Here is a 20,537-nt window from a genome sequence, read left to right as displayed (position 1 = left end):
AGAGTGTTTGTTTATATGCAAAAAAAACTCATGAGACTACTAGTCCCGTGAGTTTTTCTAGAGTTATTTAAGACGGTTTTGCTAAATATTTAGCAAAATTGTCGATTTTACTAAATATTTATTAAATTTGACCTATTTTTAAAAATTCTCCTTTTAGGAATATTATTAAGTAGAAGTATCTAGCTGTCCTGATTATTAAGAAAAGGAAAAAAGGGGAAAAAAGAAAAAGAAAAAGAAATATCTAACTCATTGTCTAGTCGGACCCTATTTAGCTACAAAACTACGTGGCACGTTCCCAAATAACGCGCTCTTGCCCCCTCCCTCAAGAAAGCCGCAACGTAAAATTTTGAGGGGGGAGAAAAATCCCCTTTAAAATCTAGGGTTAGGTTTAAGTGGGGCAAAAGAAATCTCAATCCATTTCAATTCAATTTGATTGAAACATGGCATCCGAGAATTCCCTAATCGAGGAGCTCCAATCGCTGCAGAAGAAGCTAGGAAAGAAGCAATCCTTCGAGGAGGCGGTCTCTTCGATCCGGTCTCTCCTTCGAGATCATTACGCTTCGTCATCTCCGTCCCTTCGCAAATCGGTAAATTTTCAATTTTTAATTGCATTAGATTCTCTAATGTATCGAACTTTTGCATAATTTCGTATGATTATTGTTTTTTTAATACAGTTGAAATTGATTGCCTCTGTTGTAATTACGCGCTTACCCCTAAACTGTTGTTTAGGTTTAGAAATAGTTGTGTTTTTTAAACACAAAAGTCATAATATTATCATATCAGAGGTATTTAGAATATAGATTCAAAACATTTTGTGCAACATTAGTTCAATACACAGAGTATGTACTATTTTTTTCTAGAGTTAGCTGCACAATTCTAGAATAACTCTTGAAGAATAGTTTGTTGTATTTTGACATTCAAAGGAGTTATTGTTACATAATATGTCAAAAACTGGCTTGCACTATTTCCCTTTGCAGATATATGCTGCGGTTTCTCGTGTTGCAACTGTTCTTCAGACTAGGTATACAGCACCGGGGTTCTGGCTTGCAGGTTTAAGGCTCTTTGAACAAGCAGAAGGCTTGACCTCTGATCGCTCGGAGAAGGAACACCTGAAGAAATGCATTGCGAGGGCTCGCGAACATTTGAATGATATGGAGAGTGAACCTCCAGCATCAAACATAAGGCAACCGGGTACATTTTTCATGCAGATTGATTTCTATATAGCTGCATGAGTTATTTTCTCCGATCAATCTTTCCAATTCTAGTTTTAACAGTGTTAGTGCTTTAGAAATCCATAAAGAATTATTGATGTTGAATTTCCTCCAAGTTATTTCCTCAGTCTTTTAGAGCATGGTGTCTACAGTGATATGCGCATGTGTAGATAAAAACTAATTAGAAAAAATATAAGCTGCTTGACGGTAGACTAATTCATTAGAATAGAAGATATGAAAAGAGTTGACTGCTTACAGTATACAAAATGATGTGAAGTTTGAAAATTCCTGGTTTCCTGTATATTACTTAGTGAATAGTAGCCCATAGGCTTATGCATTATAATTATAGATATCCAAACTTTTTATTGGCATATATCTCTCAGCTTTCAGAGTGTCTAGAGCATGAATAGCAGTGGATTCTTATATAATCATAATAAACAAAGATAAGAGGGTCAAGAGAAGGGTGCATATGGACAGCAAATAGGTAGAATGCTCCTAGTGAATGTATGTTGAAAAAATTGCAATAAAGAGAATAAAAGAAAATTGACTTGTATTTCTTCGATCTCGGTTACAATTTGATTACAAAAGAGAGGAGAATGAATTTGATTCTCCCCTTTGTTTAAAACTGGGTTCTTCACGGTGGCGATGGAGTGCCTCCCTCGAATGCTCGCGTCGAGTTTGCTCTCCGTTGACGATCCGACGTCTTGATTCACTGGAACGATGTCTCCTCCTCACGATTTGACGTTGTGGAGAACTTGCGTGGCAAGTTTTAGAACTCTGGATGAGTTGATAACTCTGCACGAGTTGGAAACTCTTGAAAAGGAGTTAAATTGAACCGAGAATCGGTTTTCAAGCCAAGGCCGAAGGCTCTCAGGACTGATCCCAAAAGATGAATGTCGATCTCTTCTGCTGCCAAGTCCCAGATCCGAAAAAATACCAGCCTTCAGTGGTCAATCTGAGCCCAGAAATTCCAACCTTGCTGCCAACTCTCAGATCCGAAAAATGCCAGCCTTCAATGGTCGATTCAAGCCAAGAAAAAATCGAACCTTTAACTCAGTTGAGTTTACTCGCTTTTATAGGGGATTAAGGGGGTGTAACTGCCCTCTAAATCCGCTCCTAAGTGGGCGTGATTTTCTCAGATCGTGGGGAAAAACGGTTCTGAAACCGTTCGACTCATATTTGAATGAGTCAAACGCCCACGTTGGCGTTCAGGATCCTAACCTCGCGTCTTAGGATTGAGACGCGAGGTTGGGTGTTGACTGAACATCCAGAACGCGAGGGTCGCTCACGTTTTGGTTGTTGTAACGCTGGTCCGACTCCAGCGTTTTGATATTATAACGCAGGTTTGACCCTGGCGTTTTGATGTTGTAACGTGGGTTCGACCCTCGCGTTTTGATGTTGTAACGCGGGTTCGACCATGGCGTTTTGATGTTGTAACGCGAGTTCGACCCTGGAGTTTTGATGTTGTAACACGGGTTCGACCCTGGCGTTTTACTGTTGACACACGGGGAGGACCTCCGTGTTTTGGTGTTGATACGCGGGTTCGACCCTCGCGTTTTACTGTTGACACACGGGGAGGACCTCCGCGTCTTGTCTTGAAGAGATTATCATCAAGTAATCTCTTTTGTCATAGCGTTGCAAAGATCATTGTCTTGTAATCTTCGTCTTGGCTCCTTGAGAATATGAGAGTCGTCAGATTGTAACTCCCGATGTTGATTGTGAATGCTGTTGAACTAGAGCTCTCATCGGTTGTCGTGAAGGTCGTCAGATTGTAACCTTCAGCGATCTACGTGAAAGTCTTCAAATTGTAGCCTTCTGGAAGTCGTCAGATTGTAACTTCCATCATCGGTGTTTGATGGAGGATAAGCTATCTATTATGATTTTTAGACAGCCTACAGTGAACCCAGATGAAGGCTTGCAGCACCCCCATGTTAATTGGTGTGGTGTAAAGAATAAGTAAACTCACTAGGCAGTGTATGTTTCTAAGATTAAACCTGTGTCCTTCAGGTCACCATTGTCCCAATGTTCATGCTTTTTGTAGGGATGCAGAGTGTACATTATCTAACCCGATATCAATTCTATATTCATACCTTGGCGGGTGTGGCGAACCATTATATATCATTTAAATTATCGGTTACTGACATGTTACACTTCATATTCAGGCAATAGTCTGATTCAGATCAAAGTTTTTGGAAACTGTCTGAAGATACACACATACATATGTCAATAGACAACATTTTCAACTTTGTTGTCAACATTAGAACATGCTATGAATGTAGAAGTTAGTTGGATTCATAAGTTCATCCTGTAAAACACTTGATGCCATGACAAATGATAGAACTGTGTTGTTTAATGCAAGAGAGTTAAAATGAACGCTGGAGCATTTTGTCTCAATTTTTTAGTCTTTTAGGATCGTTTAATTCATTTCTAGATTTGCTTCGATCTGATCATTTTTAGACCTAACGTAGATAGTCAGATAATACCACATTTGCTAAGTGAAACCAGGCAAATATGGGTATTCTACATGTATTTTTTTTCTCCACTCATTTTGCACCATCTCCTCCCTTTCTCCTATTAAGGTAAAATGGTAGAGAATTTGGTTAGCTTAATGATGGATATGTTAGTGGTTAACATAATAAAGCTGCTTGAAAGAATAGGACTCATGTATTCAGACTATAAAGCCTGGAATAAAGACTTTGGTGCTGCTGTTGTTGTTGTTGTTAGTTGACACTGGTTTGCAAAACTCTTCTTGGCAGGTTAACAAAATCTTCTAACTTTCTTGGTATGTATTGTGTACTGAAAATTTTAAACTATTGGCTGATCTATCAGATTCAAGATATCTATTCGAAGGGCATTTGACCGTGCAGCCTGAGCCTGCACCACCTGCATGGCTTGTGGCACAAAATATGCTTACTACACTTGCTGTTGCACAAGATATGGCTTCTGTATCAGAATCTTCTCGAGTTCAGGACGAAAATGGAAGTGGGACAGAAACTGCAAGGATAGCTGAGCTTCCTGAATCTGTTCGTGAATTATTAAACAATGTTCAAGTTGGTGACTTTCTGGACCTTGACAGTGTCATTGAAGCCTCATTGCAGGTATACCTTGTTATTTCATTGCTGCAGTATAGCAATATAGCCTTTCGTTGTTCCGCGTGATCATGAGCTGATTTATCAGATAGCTAAAAGCTTCCACGTTCCTGCAATTGTTACCAGCGCATGTGACTATTTCATGAATATCATTAATATCTGCACGAACATGTGCTTTAATAGTGTGTTCCAAATTCTTTAATGATTCTAAAGCGTGAGTCACTCCCGTTAAATAGAAGATAAATGTGCAGACTGCTTATTAGCTAATGTAAAGTGCAGCTGGACTTTTAATTAAGTGTAAAGCATAGCTGGACCTTTTTAAAGTGTAACACTCATTAATGCAGGTATCCACACACAGACACTCACACACACACATACATGTACATATACATATATATATGCACATACACATATACATGCACATGCATGTGCACTGCACATACACATGCATATACATATATACTTATTGTATACCTGCAAATATGGACCTTGTTTTTTATTAGGTCAAACTTACACAATCACCTTGTAGACGGTGAGGTTATGCTGCAAACATGAAGGTTTATATGTTGTACATTGTCATTCTGCTGTATGATGGATCTTCCTAATCGTCAATATGTATTTTTCACTATATAATTTCATATCTTGAGATCCATATGGATAAAATATCAAATGTCCTAAACGTTTGACTTATATAAGTTATGGGTGGTATTATATTGGTGGGTACTGTGGTCACTTGTTTCCTTGGCCAAAATATCAAATGATTTTTAAGTTGTTTAAGATGTTTTTTAGGTGATCCACCTTAATTTTGTCAATATATAATGCTTTCATGCGTATGTCTTGATTTATTTTCACGTGGAAATAACTTATATCCTTGCATTTGTACATTTTCAGGAAATTGGTGCTGGGCCACAGAGACCACCTCCAGCGTCGAAAGAAGTTGTAAAAAATCTCCCTGTTGTCAATGTCACCGAGGAAGTGATTGCTAGGTTGGGGAGTGAGACAGAGTGTGCTGTCTGCAGAGAGAACTTGGTCGTTGGTGATAAAATGCAGGAGTTACCCTGCAAACATCTCTTCCATCCTCCTTGCCTGAAGCCCTGGCTGGTAATAATCCATTACCCCTTTCACCTGTATTGAAAATTTTGTGAAAAAAATCATTGGTGGTCTTCTATATAAAATTTATAGGGGAGAAAAGAGATATTGATATGTATCCCCCCAGCACAAATATTAATGTTGGTGGTTACCAATCATCGAGTTTAAATTTTTTGTTGGATTTCTAAGTAGGACAAGTGTCAATGACCTATTCCTTCCTATATGATTTTGGGTTAATTGCACATAGAGACCCCTTGTAGCATCGCTGTTTTGAACATACTGCCCATGATGTTTCATCATTGCAGATATACCCCTGAGTTAAATTTTTCTTACTCGTATGTTTGGATAGAGTCACCAATTTCACCCGTGGGCAATATCTGCCAAAATATTGCACATAGTGAAAGAGTCGGGGAAAAAAAGGGGGCCTATCTGCAACAATCAAATTACAAGAGTATTGAGTCCAAAGCAGAGATGCAAAGAAGCCTAAGATATTCCATAGAGGACTCTAATAGTATGCTTTTATGTAAGGTGTCTAATGGCTGCTGATAACAGGATTTCACCATCTTTCCTTTCATTTTTCTGCAGGACGAGAACAACTCATGTCCCATTTGTAGGCATGAGTTGAGGACTGATGATCATGCGTACGAAAGCTGGAAGGAGAGAGAAAAGGAGGCAGAGGAGGAGAGGAAAGGTGCGGCTAATGCTCTGCGTGGAGGTGAATTCATGTATGTTTGACATTTTTCCTTCTCAGTGATGTAATTTATTCCGTATACTGGAGTTTGCTACTTTATATTATGATAGCATTTAAATTGTATAAACAACGGGCACATGAGAACTTTCCTTCTGTCCATCGTATTGATTACTGTTATATCACATTGAGTAATTAAATTCATATGAAAGAGCTATGTAAGCAAATGACAGAAGATACTTCTTTCGGGGGCTGTTTGTTTCAGAGGTTTTCATAGAAAACCATAGAAATGTGTTGGGATAGAAATTGATGAAAACTATGGTTTATCGCAGCAAAATTTCTTGGCAGAACTCCTTTCTCCGAAAACTAGCCCTTGGATGGTTGCATGTAGTTGGAAGGAAAAAGTTGAAAAGTTACAAAATTGCGTGATCTTCGACTTCTTCAACTTTTTTCATGTTTTGGTTGCATCGTTGAAAAATATGAAGATGATAATGCGGCACTCAAAACTTCTCAAATAAAATTCCTGCGAAATGAGAAGTGTTTCTGTGGAAAGTGAAAATTTTGTCATAAATCCTGTGTGAATTTCAAGCCAAATGGATGAAACACTCAGTTGAAGTTGATGAGTAGATATTCACTTTGAATATTTTTGTCACAAATTTCCTCACTCTCGCTAACGTACCCATACATGCTCAAATTTGCCGTGAGAACCAGAAAAGTGAAACTTACGAATTGAATTCTGATTTAAATAGAATTTCAAAACCTTGTCCTTAGAACCAAACAATGCCTCGGAATGAGCACATGAGCCATTTTAGCACTTGCGTCCGGATTACAATCCTCAGTTTTGACTTCTTTTAGGTTTTTACTAGTATTTTAGCACATGTGATGCACATACAACTATACAAGCATATTAAATTACATTGAGGTACCCAAGAAAGCTAGGATTTTATCTGAACTAACATAATTAAAAGAATAAAGGGAACATGAAAAATGACTTAGGAACCTAAAAACATGAGACCCTACATGGGACATGTGAGGTGTCGGCTCCATGTCCCATGATGCACTGTTCATGAACAGTGCATCATGGGACATGGATCCCATGATGCACTGTTCATGAACAGTGCATCATGGGACATGGAGCCGACACCTCACCTGTCCCATGTAAGATCCCATGTTTTTAGGTTCAGTGCATCATGGGACATGGAGCCGACACCTCACCTGTCCCATGTAGGGTCCCATGTTTTTTGGGTCAATGTAGCACCACCCAAGGGAACATATGCCACATCGGATAAAGATTCTCCTTTGACTACACTCTTCTTCTTTTATATTCCTTTTGTCTCTATGTCATGAACAGTGCATCATGGGACATGGAGCCGACACCTCACCTGTCCCATGTAGGGTCCCATGTTTTTTGGGTCAATGTAGCACCACCCAAGGGAACATATGCCACATCGGATAAAGATTCTCCTTTGACTACACTCTTCTTCTTTTATATTCCTTTTGTCTCTATGTCATGAACAGTGCATCATGGGACATGGAGCCGACACCTCACCTGTCCCATGTAGGGTCCCATGTTTTTGGGTCCATGTAACACCACCCAAGGGAACATATGCCACATCGGATAAAGATTCTCCTTTGACTACACTCTTCTTCTTTTATATTCCTTTTGTCTCTATGTCATGAACAGTGCATCATGGGACATGGAGCCGACACCTCACATGTCCCATGTAAGGTCCCATGTTTTTGGGTCCATGTAGCACCACCCAAGGGAACATATGCCACATCGGATAAAGATTCTCCTTTGACTACACTCTTCTTCTTTTATATTCCTTTTGTCTCTATGTTATTCTCTTCATTATTACTGTAGTGCTAAACACAATGTTTGCAAATCTTTTTTGCAAATAACGGTTTCCCTTTTTGCAACAAGTGCAAAAAAAAAAAAAGAAGAAGAAGAAGAACAATTGTACGAAGAAAATGGCTACAGCTAACACAACTACCTTAAAGATTGTAATGTATTTCATTTGCATTCACGGCATCTACATGTTCGTCGCAACTTCTTGCTACAATATTTTGACCCAGCAAAAATCATCCACGTGAATTACAAGGGGAATTTTTTTACCAACTTAAACTTGTAAAAAATAAATTCTCAAATTTAGGTATTTCTAACCTAAGAATATAAATAAGAGCATGGTTCTTGTCATAAATAAATGAAGAAACGTTGTCAAAAAATTTACAGCAAGCAAGAACCAATTCTCTAAACTTCGCAACATTTCACATTAAAACTCAGGAGCCATTAAAAGAAGAGATCAAAAGCGTTCACAACAAAAATATAAGGAAACTTCCTTTCTTTTCTCTCTCTCTCTATAGTTACTAACTTGCTATGTATAACATCTCGGCCAAAGCTAGGAATGGACAGAACGACGACGGATAATAACAACAATAATAATACAAAATAACCCCGTATACAAGTGGGGCTATTCTCTCATAGAAAACAAGAAAAAAGACAGAAAAATAAAACAAAAAATTACACATGCCGCGAGGATGCACTCCCAATCCCATTAATCTTCTGAGATTTCTTCTTGTAGTTTGTCAGGCTACAATGCGGGCATATGTATTCCAATCCATCGGTCTTTGCATAATCCTATAGTCACATCGCAATGATGAGATGAAAAAATCCAGCTTGATAAGATTATGCACTACTAGCCAGGCATAAGGAAAGACTGGTTACTAATAGGAACGCAAGTGCATGGATATATGTGGATCCACATCTGTATATGGATCATGAATATTATAGTTACATATTTCTGTCCTTATTTGTATTCTACCAAAAATAAAAAGGGATACATATGTACGTAAGAAAGATCAACTACTAGTAGGGAGGCAAAGAGAGATGGGTATTTGTGAATATATCTACACATCTGTATTTGATAGGATACTGATACTAAATATCTATATCCAATAGGATCAGAATACAGATATAGATGTCTACATGCAAATGTAAAAAATAGAAGACAGCATATGAGCATGGTTAGTGATTTAAAAGAGAGATTGCCATGTTCTAGCTTTAAAGAGATTGATATCAGAACATGTATGCCGAAGAGATAACCACACAATAAATGATACTAGATAGTAAAAATGAATTAAAAGTGAATCAAAGATTTGCAAACCTTGAAAGTACCGAGGCCTTGCCGTCTATCACAGCCAAAATGAGCCCACTCTCCACATAACCCACAATTCACCCAATCACCAGGTGCGCTACTGAAAGGAGACTCAAAATACAAGAATTGTTAACGGTTGAATTTTGATTCAGAAGGGGAAAAAAGTTATAGTAAATGATAATGAAGGTTAATGCCTAAAGACCTGTGACATAGCAAGCAACATTCTCCATCCACATCATCATGTGCCAATTCATACTCCAACAGGTATGTCTCATAATGCCTTTTCAATGTATTCCCAACACCCTGAAAATATATAAATACAGAATAAGGAAATCGGTGCTAAAGATTCAAATGTATGATGCTAATGATGCGATGACAATGCAACTTCCTTATCCATCAGCATATATTATCAAGTTTAGGAACATAAAATTCCAAGTCTTCATGCAACAGTATGAGGTGTTACCCATATAAATTCCCATCAAACATGATTTCATAAGACCCAATTATAGATTTTAATAAAATTTAAGGGTGCATCTTTTCCTAAAACTGCAATTACATTTCAAGTCAAAAATAAATGAAAAGAGGAAGAAAAAGAAAAGGAGAAAACTTCAATGGATGCAGCTACAATTGATATACAAGTGATGAAGAAAAAGAGGAACTTAGTCATACAGTCATCCTGTTGGTCATTGTATGGTTACGCATCTTTGAGAAGACCTGCCCTTTCCAGTTTATACCATTCCCAACATAGAACCCTCCTCTTGACACCACCTGGAAAAGGAAACAAAGGGCGTTAAAGTGATTTCAAAATTTTTAAAATACATGTAAAAAACAAAAAGGCTAACCTCTCTATATAAATTGTATAGATCTAGACGCTTAGCATTGAGTATGGCATCTGGAAACTCTGACATTCCTCCCTGAGGGACAAGACGGCTATGACCCCTATGGATCAGAAACTGCATTACATCCTTCAAAAATTCTTCCTATAAACAAAAAGCCCAAAAAAGAGAAGTTAGTCCAAGTATGAAGTCTTAAAATTTCTAAATATATGACTAATTCGTGAAATCGTAAATTATCAAGTTATAGATTAATTAAGAGATGTCGACTTTGCTGAGAACAATAATGCCATGAAGATATATTGTAAGGAATAAACTTACTTCCGGACAAACTTGAATAGGAGCACGATTGCATCCATGCTTTTTCATTGGCAATGGATTCAAAGGTATCATCTGTTGTGTATGTAAAGCACTTGACATAGATTTTCTATGAGTAGGTGGCGGAGGTAAAACATTATGCTTCACAGGAATTACTGGCAACGGGGGTTTCGCTTGACTTCCATCATACACATTTGTTTCAGGTATAAAAGGCATCATTTTGTGATGTCGAGTGTGAGGTACAGGCTTCAGCAGAGCAGGATTTATTCTTTTTCTAGCAGTTGATGGACGTATATGGATCCCTTCTATCAGTTTAATTTCTTTATCGTCCAAAATTCCACCATTTTCACCGGGTTTTCTCCTGTCACTAATAAGATAGGCAGACCATCTTGGTGGTCGGAAGCGGATCCTATCATCCACAAGCAAGTTCTTGCCATTTAATGTGCAGAAGAAAAGAAGACGATCAGCATCTTCTCTGTCAAAAGCAGCAACCGGTTTGCCTTGAATACTTGCAATGCCAAGAGCAACCAAGCTACGATATGAAAGTTCAGGAGCCAGGTGCTTCAGAACCTATAGTTACAAATCACAAAATGTGTAAATGATTATGCCAAACTGAAAGCAAGCAAGCGAAAAGCGAAACAACATTAAGCAGCAAAATGCACATCGTGAAGCCATAAAGGGACAATTATCATGACTACTAATCTAAATATTCGGGTTACATCTCTGCAGACGCTAGGATGTCTTTGGATGTTTTAGTTGTAACTAAAATCAGACTTTTCAGGTTCACAGTTTGGAAGTCTTGTCTTGAGGAATATTCAATATCAGTTGGTATTAATTTTAAAAAGTTATAACGTCAAAGTAGAAAGCAAAACCATGCATACAGAAGACAGAATCACGAAATTTGAAATTATTATTTAGAAGAAATAATCAGTATCATGATTCTAGGTGATTTCCATATTTTTTTGATCTAGCCAAACACTTGCCTACAATGTATCCTAAATTACTTATTTCAAGATACACAAAAGTTACACATTTTGTTGACTTCTGTGCATTCAAACACACCATAACGTATTCTTGATTAGCTTACAGAAGAGCCTACTATAACCTAAAATCAAGTGCTATTTTTTCCCCTTTAGTCTTTACACTTCCACTGAAAGCAGGTCAACAAAAGTAGTGATGTACTAAATATGCAAAAGTGCAATTTAACTCAACAGAGACAACTGGGATCCTACGAGCTCTACTGTTCACTGAAACAATTTTATCCATGAACGGAGAGTAATAAAAACTTATATGGAAATAATGGTTATGAGGTTGCGGCTCATTTCACAAAATGAGCTACCAAGAGATAGTCATGTGATGAGGCCACCTTGCTAGTCACAACAAAAGGTGTGGACTTCACTACTCTATCTCTTGGTAGCTCATTTACAAAATGAGCCGCCACCTCGAATCCATCATTCCCAACTTATGTATTAACCGCTAACAAAAAATTATGTCAAGTACAAGTTATACTCTTTCCTGAGTGAATACCAGAGAGAACATGGCTAAACCACAACCAATACATTGTACTACCATACCTGTCTAGGTTTAGCCAAAAAATGAAACAAACAGAAAGTTGTTTCCCAAACAAATTCACTTTAAGAAAATATAAGATATACAATAGATTGAACAAAGGGTTCAGTTGACAAGTGGATGCTAAATGAGGATACAAAAGTACAACCTGGGCAGCCCACGCAGGAACTTTCATGGATACTTCGAATACAGATGCCCCACAAGCTATAGCAGCAAAACTCAAAGAATCTGGCAAGGATGACTTGCTTTCCTCAGAACTTGGCATAGCATGCACAAGCTGGTTCTTCTCTATAAGTTCATTCTTAATATGAGATTCAAGAAGCTGCATTTTAACAGGGTATGACATGAAAATCATGGAAAATGTCTCATTTAGAAAGTAACTTGAACGGAAGCTTATACCTGATCATCAAAGCAAGTTTGTGCACTGCCGGAAACTAAAAGTGAGATATGAGCAGAGCTGCATGTTGTTAGGTCACACCGCATTGTCACAACCCCACGAGTAAACGTTCCCGCTTGAAGAGGTGGCGGTGTGGCACTGCCAAAGGATTTTGCCAACATCATCGTTAGGTAATGTTATCATAAAGTCAAATCATGGAAGATATGATAAAGAAACCCAAAAGAGAAAATAAACCATGTAAACTATTTTATTTGTTCTTTTAGATGTTAATACTATTATACATTGGCTTAGCAGACTACCGGTTGTTAGGCTTAAGTTTTCTTATGTATCCTGTTAATTTACTTAAACCTAAAACTCCTTATTGAGCTTGCATAGATCATGATTCTATACATTCAAAATGCAAAAGTTTAACGGAAAAAGTAAAATAGCAACTTTCATGAAATCTACCTGACTCTGTTCTGAAGTCTACTCCCACGAATCTGCATACAAAATGAAGAAAGAAAAATAGTTAAGCAATACTAAAAAAATAAGGGCAATATGGCATATCTACGTTTAGCAATTTAAAAGAATATTCAGACAAAAGTGACATCACAATATCAGAATATTGACTTCACATGGAGACAGTGTCTAGCAATATCAATTTAACGCAAAACTATACTCAATTTTCTTAAAAAAATTTATTCAAGTTGATGCCATTGTTCACACCCATCATGATGAGACAGCTGCAACCGGGTCATATTTACTAAGAACATCAGTCAACAACCAGTTTCATCATGCAGGTATACTAATCAAAGATGTTACTTTGAAGAGTTAAGATCACAAATTAGGAAATTGGATACTTAAGCTTACTTATAAAAGGATCAACTTAGGTTGAGTTCAGATTGGGTTGAATCGGGTAAGGTTAGTCATATTGAATTAAAAAGAGAGATTGTACATAGAGAATCTCTAAAGTGTAACATATATCAAAGAGCAAAACAAAATAATTAAATATATAATCTAAAAAGATCACTAACAATAGCTACAAAGCATAACTAAATATTCTACTTGTAGACAAACTAGAGATGAAAAAAACATTTCAAACTAGTCAAATTTGGGTTGGTTCTGGTTGGTTTTGTTAGGGTCAGGTTGCTTCTGATTTGGTCGAGTCAGGTGCAGGTATAAGCCCAAACCAACTTACTAAAATCTATAACCTAACCTTACCCAATATGCGCGTTGGCGTCGTAGGGTTCAGGCTGAGCCCAACCAGACTTGCAACCCTATTAGAGGTAAGTTCTTTCTCAACTAGGTTAGCTATATGTAGTACATCAAACATTCTAAAAAATATAGGGTTTCATGCTCTTACCTCAATGTTCAAAAGGGCATTCAGACCATCTTCTAGGGAACCCAACAATCCTGCATCCTAGAAAAAGAGGAAAAGAACTTCAGTGATGTTTGTAGACATAAACAAAGCTATTCTAATGAACCCAACAATCCCGCATCCTAGAAAAGAACTTTAGTGATGCTTATAGACATAAACAAAGCTGAGTATAAGCATTCTAACTAACCAATACGCAAGGCATTCCACAAACAAGAAACTTCATGTCTACATCCTCGTCATAGATCTTTATAGCAGGAAGAGGCTCAGATGGACCTTCCTCTTCATCCACGTCTCTTTCCTGAGGAGCGATATTAATCTTTGGGGCATCACCAAGTAAACGTGGCCCAAGTTTCCCACTGACTTTCTGGTTGTTATCAGGCAACACATGATTGTTCTGGACGCAATACAGCCGAAAAGAAGCATGTGCTAGTTGAAAAGCATCCCATGTATGACTACATGAACTGCTCCCACAAAAGTCCACCATAAAAAAAACTATACATTTCATAGAAAAAGAAAAATGAAATGAAATCATAATACCTTTGCACAACTGAGAATAAAGCTTGGCGGAAGTGGGAGGATGCATAGGGTGAAAACGCACTTTTCCAATATATTACGTAGGGAACCCCCTGAAAGAAAGAACCAAAAGATTCTCCTGTCAAAAGCTGTGGAAAACCATTGAAACTCATTGTGAAGTGGAAATTTAATGCCAAAAAGCTCAGGCATCTCAAGCAAAAAAAAGGTAAGAAGGAATAAGAAGGTTAAAAGTAATTGACTGTAATAGTGAAAATGCAGAAAGATACAGCATGTTAAAAAAAAAGTAAAGAGACATGTCAATGTTTCCACAAGCTGAAAATATCGAAGCACCTTAAGGAATAGCATCTGTTCTAACTTCTAACAACTAAGAAGCTGCCGATCTGATATATAACGAAGAGATACATTCTATAATAAAAACAGGATAAAGAAGTTGAATTGCAAAATTTTCACCTTAGAATGCACCGCTTGCGCAATTTTCTCACTGTTAGGAACCTCCAAATAAACCTGTAATCATGTTCTCCCATGTCAGATGGCAATAATAGATTGCTAAGAAAAACAAGGGAATGCAGCGATTTATAAATGGAAATATGCATTTGTGCATGCATTCACATATCCACTCACAAGCACATGATCCCTGACAGTACAAGGATGCCAGGACAAATGGGGACAGAAAGTTAGGACTTAGGATGCGTGTATCAGTGCAAATTTTTATGTCAACTCTCCAGTAGGAGCTTACAAATAGAATAACCTGCCTAAAGGGGTGTTTGGCAAATTGAAAGTGTGAAAGTTACATTTTTGCAAATGATTTTCACATCCACGTCTGTGTGCAAGTAAAATACAATCTTTGTTTGAGAAAACAAATTATTGTTGAAGTGCAAATGTGAAGATGTGTGGCAAAATAGGATTTATTAATAAATATAGTTAGTTATTTAATTATAAACAGTCCCATTTTTTTTTCACATTCATATGCCTTCACCAATTATTTTGGGGAAATCAAAATTGCATTAAATCCCATGTGGCAAACTTTTTGCATTTCACTTTCACAATCTCTTGCATGTGAACAAACACTTAAAAAGTGTTAAAAAGCGAGTCACTTTCTCACTTCAATTTTTCACTCGCATGCAACCAGACACCCCTAAATACATGAATGCATATAGCTAGCAGGGCATATGGAAATGATCTTCTTTTTTTTTCCTTCCATAAAGCTAAGTTCTTCTCTAGAAATTTATAAGCACTAAAGTGCAGAATCCCAATTAATGACTTAAAACTAAACGTTACATAATAGAGATAAATGAAAATGAGCTTCAACCTTAACCATTCCTTGAAGATTGCATCGACTCATATGCAAGTTTCATAATCTTACAAGAAGGTAATAACACATAGAAAATTACTACTACGAAATGTCTAAGCATGAATCCAATTGGGAATCTCCAACACTCATCAATGGCTGTGCAAAGAGCAATTCATATACCAAAAACTTACAATGGTAGGTAATGCAGGCCCGATGAGTGAACTGAGTGTCTGAGGTTCTGACATATCCTCACTTCCCCATACAAGAGAGCCAATATCCTCATTCTCAAGCCTCTCCCCTTGAAAATACAATATATTTGGCTCCGCCAACTTCTGTGCTTCTCGAAACTTATCAAATGTTGGATTAATAAGCGTCTGAACCTGCATTCACAAACAAAAACACTCAACATAACATATATACCAAGTTACTAACAACAAAATCAAACTTTAACACCATAAGAACACACTAACCTCTAATCTCCCAGATGAAACTAACTCCGGTATCGGATACGAAGATCCGGGCTTATCATCTCCTTTCGGCCTCTCATGAAAGTTACCACATAACACTGCAAGCAAACTACAGTGCTGCTTCGAGGTACCTTGTATATGATACATATCTCACATATCCTAACCTCAAACCAAGCAAATCACAAACCCTAAATCCCCAAACCAATGCAACCCAAAACTACCTCCAATCCCCTCAATCAAAATAATCAAAACCCAACTCTCGAAACGCTCTAAATCGACAAAAATCGAACGCCCGTATGAGAAATCGAGCAAAAAATCGAAAACCCAGATGGGAAATCGACGGATTTTTTCAGAGGAAGAGAAGTCGACAGAGAGAACAAAAGAGTAAAGTAAACAAAAGGGTAGATGGAGGCAGAGGGCAACAAACCCTAATCGAAGAGAGGCATTAATTTTACCAATCAAAAAGAATAAAAAACACAGCTTTAGGAGGATTAAATCCTCTCCTTTGATTTTTATCGCGAACCAAACAAGATAGAGATAGAGAACCAAAACGATAGAGGGTTGGGGAAAAATAAGACTGGGATTTGGGATTTGCGATTTGTGAATAGTGTTAATTAATAAAATAAAAGAATCCAACGGAAAAACTTTATACTGACTAAGATTTTGATTTTTCTTTTTTCTTCTTTTCTGGGTTTTTGTTGGTTTTGATTTTTTTTGGTGATTCGATTCATGGCCTGTTGTTAATCCACGAAACCCAATTATGAAATTATTTCTTTCTCTCTCTAGAAAAGAAAAGAAAGGAGTTTTATACTCTCTCTCTAATTTGAGGTTTTGATCCATGTCAGATTTTTTTTTGATTTTGATGGGGTTTTGATTGGATCTTTTCTTGCGGTAAATTTGAGTTCGTGGGGTTCTGGTCCCGGGTGCCCCTTTGATAGAACTGCACGCGCCAGCCACGTGCTTATGGCTGCATACGCTTGTGGGCGTATATCGTATGGGCCCAGTGCCTCGTGAGGCCCGTTAATAAGCCCACTTCCCTTGGACGGAGAGGAAATGATCGTACGGGGTTCCATCTTGATTATCAAGCTATATAATCAACAGGCTAAATACCCATATTGGTATTTTATTTCAACCCCATTTGCCAAGAAGGTATTTTAATTAAAAAAATCGGCGTTAAGGTATTTTAATTGAATAAAATTACCAATTAGGTCTTTTTCCTCGTCGGCGACCACTTTTCCGGCGACCCCCTCTGCTCTAGCCACCCAAGCTCCGTCACCAAGCTCCAGATCCAACCGCCGTTGCCTTCCTTCTCGTCTCCAACAGCCAGCGCCTCTCTCCCTCGTCGTCAACCCCGACGAGCCCCACACCCGCCATCACCGCCTCCACCCCATCCCCCTTCCATGCTTGCAGACCAGCCCCACGACCATCTCAGGCCAGCCCCTCCACCTCGCCACTCTCCCTTGTCCCGCTGCCTCCTTCACCATCACCGAGCTCTGACGACAGCAACCCCATTCTCCTCCCCCTTCTGTCCACGGCGAGCCCGACTTCAACACCTCCATCTCCTCCTCTTCCCTCCACTCCCCGCCTTCATCCCCCAGACCCTCCCTCTTCCTCTCTTTGTCGAGCTTCCCCACGCCGAACTTGTTGCTGCTCAAGTTCCCGCCGACCAGCCCAACTCCGAGCTTCCCTTCTCCCTCAACTTGAGACCCGACCACCTCCTACCATCGTCAGTCGTCGCCGTCCTCTCTTCCCCGTCGGAGACCACCGGCGCTATGCTGTCGCTCCAAGCTCCGCTCAAAGAACTCCCCGCCGTTGCCGAGTTCACCCCGAGTCCCAGCTAAGATCCGCGTTGGTCAGAAAACAGTGCCACATCAGCAGCTTAAACACAGATTAAGCCACCGCGTGCAACGCACGTGACGAGTTCTCGCCAGATAAGTGGTCGCCGACGAGGAAAAAGACCTAATTGGTAATTTTCTTCAATTAAAATACCTTAACGCCGATTTTTTTAATTAAAATACCTTCTTGACAAATGAGGTTGAAATAAAATACCAATATGGGTATTTAGCCATAATCAACATAGTGAGGATAGCAAAAAATTAATGAATTGTGAATATTTTCCTCCTTTCTATTATAATATAATTTGAATGGTAAATGGTAATTTCCAAAAGATATTTTCTTTTCTTTTCTTTTTTTTCCATTCTTATTTCTAGACGATTCTAAATCATGACATGACAATAGGATTTGGACTCACATGATTAAGATTATAATCTTTCGGGAGAAACATTTATTTTCTTTCTTTTAATTTTTGAATAGAAATATTTATTTTCTTTTTTCTTTTTTTTCTTTTTAGAATATTCTGAATCATGAAATGATAATATGCATATAATTTAATCGGAATATCAATATTTTTTTAGTCAATTACTCTGATCATATTATCCAAAGTTGAGATACTACCCAACGAAATTTTGTTAAGTATATATCTAATTGATAAAAAATAGTTTAAGATATGTTTTCTATGTAGAGCTCCACGGTAAAATTGTATAAATTATAAATCATCAGCAAACTAATAAATAAGAATATAAGACAAATCATATAACTGAATATTTTTTGCATGCACATCACACGTGCCAAAATACCTTGCCAAAATGCTAATAATATATATAATGAACTTCACCGGCAAGATGAAGGTGCCGTTTATTGGTCGGAATGCCTTGGAAACTTGGTCATATAAATGTCATTTATCTTCATGTCGCTAATGTGATATTGACGAAATAAAAATGATTATGCAATGAAATTGGTGAGTTTTATTCTATGCTGTCTGAAGGAAAACTTTGGATAAAATAAGAATCCATGTTGTTATTGAGAAGATCACAGAAAGCATTAAGCTTAACAACGTAATGGTCTCTATCTACTGTATGAGAAGCTATGTGAGATTGTATCTTTCCTCATTGGTGTTTGGTTACACCCAAAAAAATAAATTTTAAAAAAAAGGAGCATGAAGAGAGATGTTGATCTAGCTTCAAAATTTCTAAAAAAGATTTTTGTCACAACTTTAAAATCGTACCAAACCCCCAATTACTTTTGCAGAAAATCCTTATTATCTTCTGGGTAAATCACACAGAATCTCTCATAACTTTCGAAATGTCTTTTTATATTGTTTTTTCCCCCTGATTTGTGGGGTTATCTGTAAATTTTATTGGGGATTTTCTGCAATTCCAAAAGTTATCGGAGAATTAGTGCATTTTGAAAGTTTGTGGGGGTTTACTGCAAAATCTCGAAAGTTGCGGGGACCTAGTGTAGTGTGCATTGCTTTTATCTCTCCACGGTGAATTAGGGACCAAACCTTATAATGACCTTATAATGATTGGTAATAACTGTACGTACGAATTATACTACTCTTGTATCAATACAAGTAAAAAAGCAGGACATGTATTTTTGTAACTTGTAGAGAGAAATTATGAATTACTACGGAGCGCCCAATTTATCGTGTCTAGTAGTATAAAAATAGTATAGTATAATTACCGCTTAAATTGTTGCCGCTGATATGAGAAATATTAGGTGGACGTCTCTCCAGTGGCCTTCACACGAAAGCCTGGCACTTTTGTTCCGACCAACGTGTTACATGCTTTTTTTGGTGCTTCAGAAACAAACGAAAACAGACCAAAAAAATAAAGGCAGGGGACCAGCCTGTCCTTTTTTGTTTCTCTCTCGATCGAGTTGACGAGATGCAGAGGTTCTCCCTAGAAGTTACAAATAAATTAAAGGAAAATGTTAATATGTTCCCAAGCTTTCAAATCTTCTTGATAGACCCTGTAAATGGCAATAGAGAGAAAAAAAGTCAGGTATAAAATATTTCACCAAGGCACAAGGCCAAGGGGATATATCTGCCAACATGAAACTGCATGCGTCGAAAATAAAATATATATATATGGAGATGAAAAGATGAAGTAAACTTTTAAACGTAATTCTTTTATGGACTCCAAGATAAAGATATAACTACTCGATTCTCTTTAAATTGCAGGCATAATCTCTAGAAAATTAAATAGAAAAAAATATATATATAGAGGTTTTTCTTTCTTGACCCATATATATGGGAAATGTTTTCCTAATGTGACACCTTAGATTCCCACCTAAGGACGCGGTCTAAAATCACATCATTCCCTAATTTTTTTGTGATCCGTTCCGTTGAACTTGATCTACACGTTCTTAAACCCAAACACACCAATTTTGGGGTGAACCCGTCGTGTTTTGACCCTTCAACCTTCATCCACTCACCGCAATTTTAACAGTTTCGAATGAATAGAACTTTTTGCACAGCTCAACGAAGGGTCAAAACACGACGGGTTCACCCCAAAGTTGATGTGTTTGGGATTAAGAACGTGTAGATCAAGTTCAACAGAGCGGATCGCAAAAAAAAGGAATGATATGATTTTAGGCCGCGTCCTTAGGTGGGAATCTAAGGTGTCACATTAGGAAAACATTACCATATATATATATATATATATATATATATATATATATATATATGTATATATATAT

The 20,537-nt window shown here is 37.7% G+C and overlaps 3 protein-coding genes across 3 annotated transcripts in view; 2 read left to right on the top strand and 1 right to left on the bottom strand.

Annotated features, from left to right (window-relative positions):
• LOC109845102 (E3 ubiquitin-protein ligase AIP2) lies at positions 301-6,312 on the top strand. Its single transcript, XM_020414304.1, has 5 exons — positions 301-587; positions 978-1,191; positions 4,041-4,309; positions 5,192-5,401; positions 5,975-6,312. Exons 1-5 carry the CDS (start codon positions 441-443, stop codon positions 6,122-6,124), a joined length of 990 nt encoding a protein of 329 aa, XP_020269893.1. The 5' UTR covers positions 301-440; the 3' UTR covers positions 6,125-6,312.
• LOC109845101 (AT-rich interactive domain-containing protein 4) lies at positions 8,325-16,818 on the bottom strand. Its single transcript, XM_020414303.1, has 15 exons — positions 16,002-16,818; positions 15,723-15,911; positions 14,691-14,744; positions 14,244-14,332; positions 13,894-14,167; positions 13,692-13,748; positions 12,797-12,828; positions 12,352-12,487; positions 12,101-12,274; positions 10,387-10,953; positions 10,075-10,212; positions 9,902-10,000; positions 9,435-9,535; positions 9,242-9,332; positions 8,325-8,715 (listed from the first exon to the last, which is right to left on the bottom strand). Exons 1-15 carry the CDS (start codon positions 16,143-16,145, stop codon positions 8,599-8,601), a joined length of 2,262 nt encoding a protein of 753 aa, XP_020269892.1. The 5' UTR covers positions 16,146-16,818; the 3' UTR covers positions 8,325-8,598.
• The window catches only part of LOC109845663, a 5,004-nt gene continuing 4,190 nt past the window's right edge, over positions 19,724-20,537 (top strand). Inside the window, exon 1 of the mRNA XM_020414934.1 lies at positions 19,724-19,840. Coding sequence (XP_020270523.1) covers positions 19,724-19,840 — 117 coding nt within the window. The remainder of the gene's footprint in view (positions 19,841-20,537) is intronic.

This window comes from Asparagus officinalis, chromosome 6 (assembly GCF_001876935.1).
Source record: "Asparagus officinalis chromosome 6, Aspof.V1, whole genome shotgun sequence".
NCBI lineage: Eukaryota > Viridiplantae > Streptophyta > Magnoliopsida > Asparagales > Asparagaceae > Asparagus > Asparagus officinalis.
The sequence above is the reverse complement of the archived record's forward strand: the minus strand, read 5'-3'. Positions and strand labels throughout refer to the sequence as shown.

Excerpts from the sequence above, each read along its gene's own strand:
- LOC109845102 (XM_020414304.1), top strand. The coding sequence starts at position 441 with ATGGCATCCGAGAATTCCCTAATCGAGGAGCTCCAATCGCTGCAGAAG. Across the intron at positions 4,310-5,191 it reads TCATTGAAGCCTCATTGCAG|GAAATTGGTGCTGGGCCACA; the intron begins GTATACCTTGTT and ends GTACATTTTCAG. Across the intron at positions 5,402-5,974 it reads CTTGCCTGAAGCCCTGGCTG|GACGAGAACAACTCATGTCC; the intron begins GTAATAATCCAT and ends ATTTTTCTGCAG.
- LOC109845101 (XM_020414303.1), bottom strand. The coding sequence starts at position 16,145 with ATGTATCATATACAAGGTACCTCGAAGCAGCACTGTAGTTTGCTTGCA. Across the intron at positions 13,749-13,893 it reads GTGGAATGCCTTGCGTATTG|GATGCAGGATTGTTGGGTTC; the intron begins GTTAGTTAGAAT and ends CTCTTTTTCTAG. Across the intron at positions 9,333-9,434 it reads TGTTGCTTGCTATGTCACAG|TAGCGCACCTGGTGATTGGG; the intron begins GTCTTTAGGCAT and ends GTCTCCTTTCAG.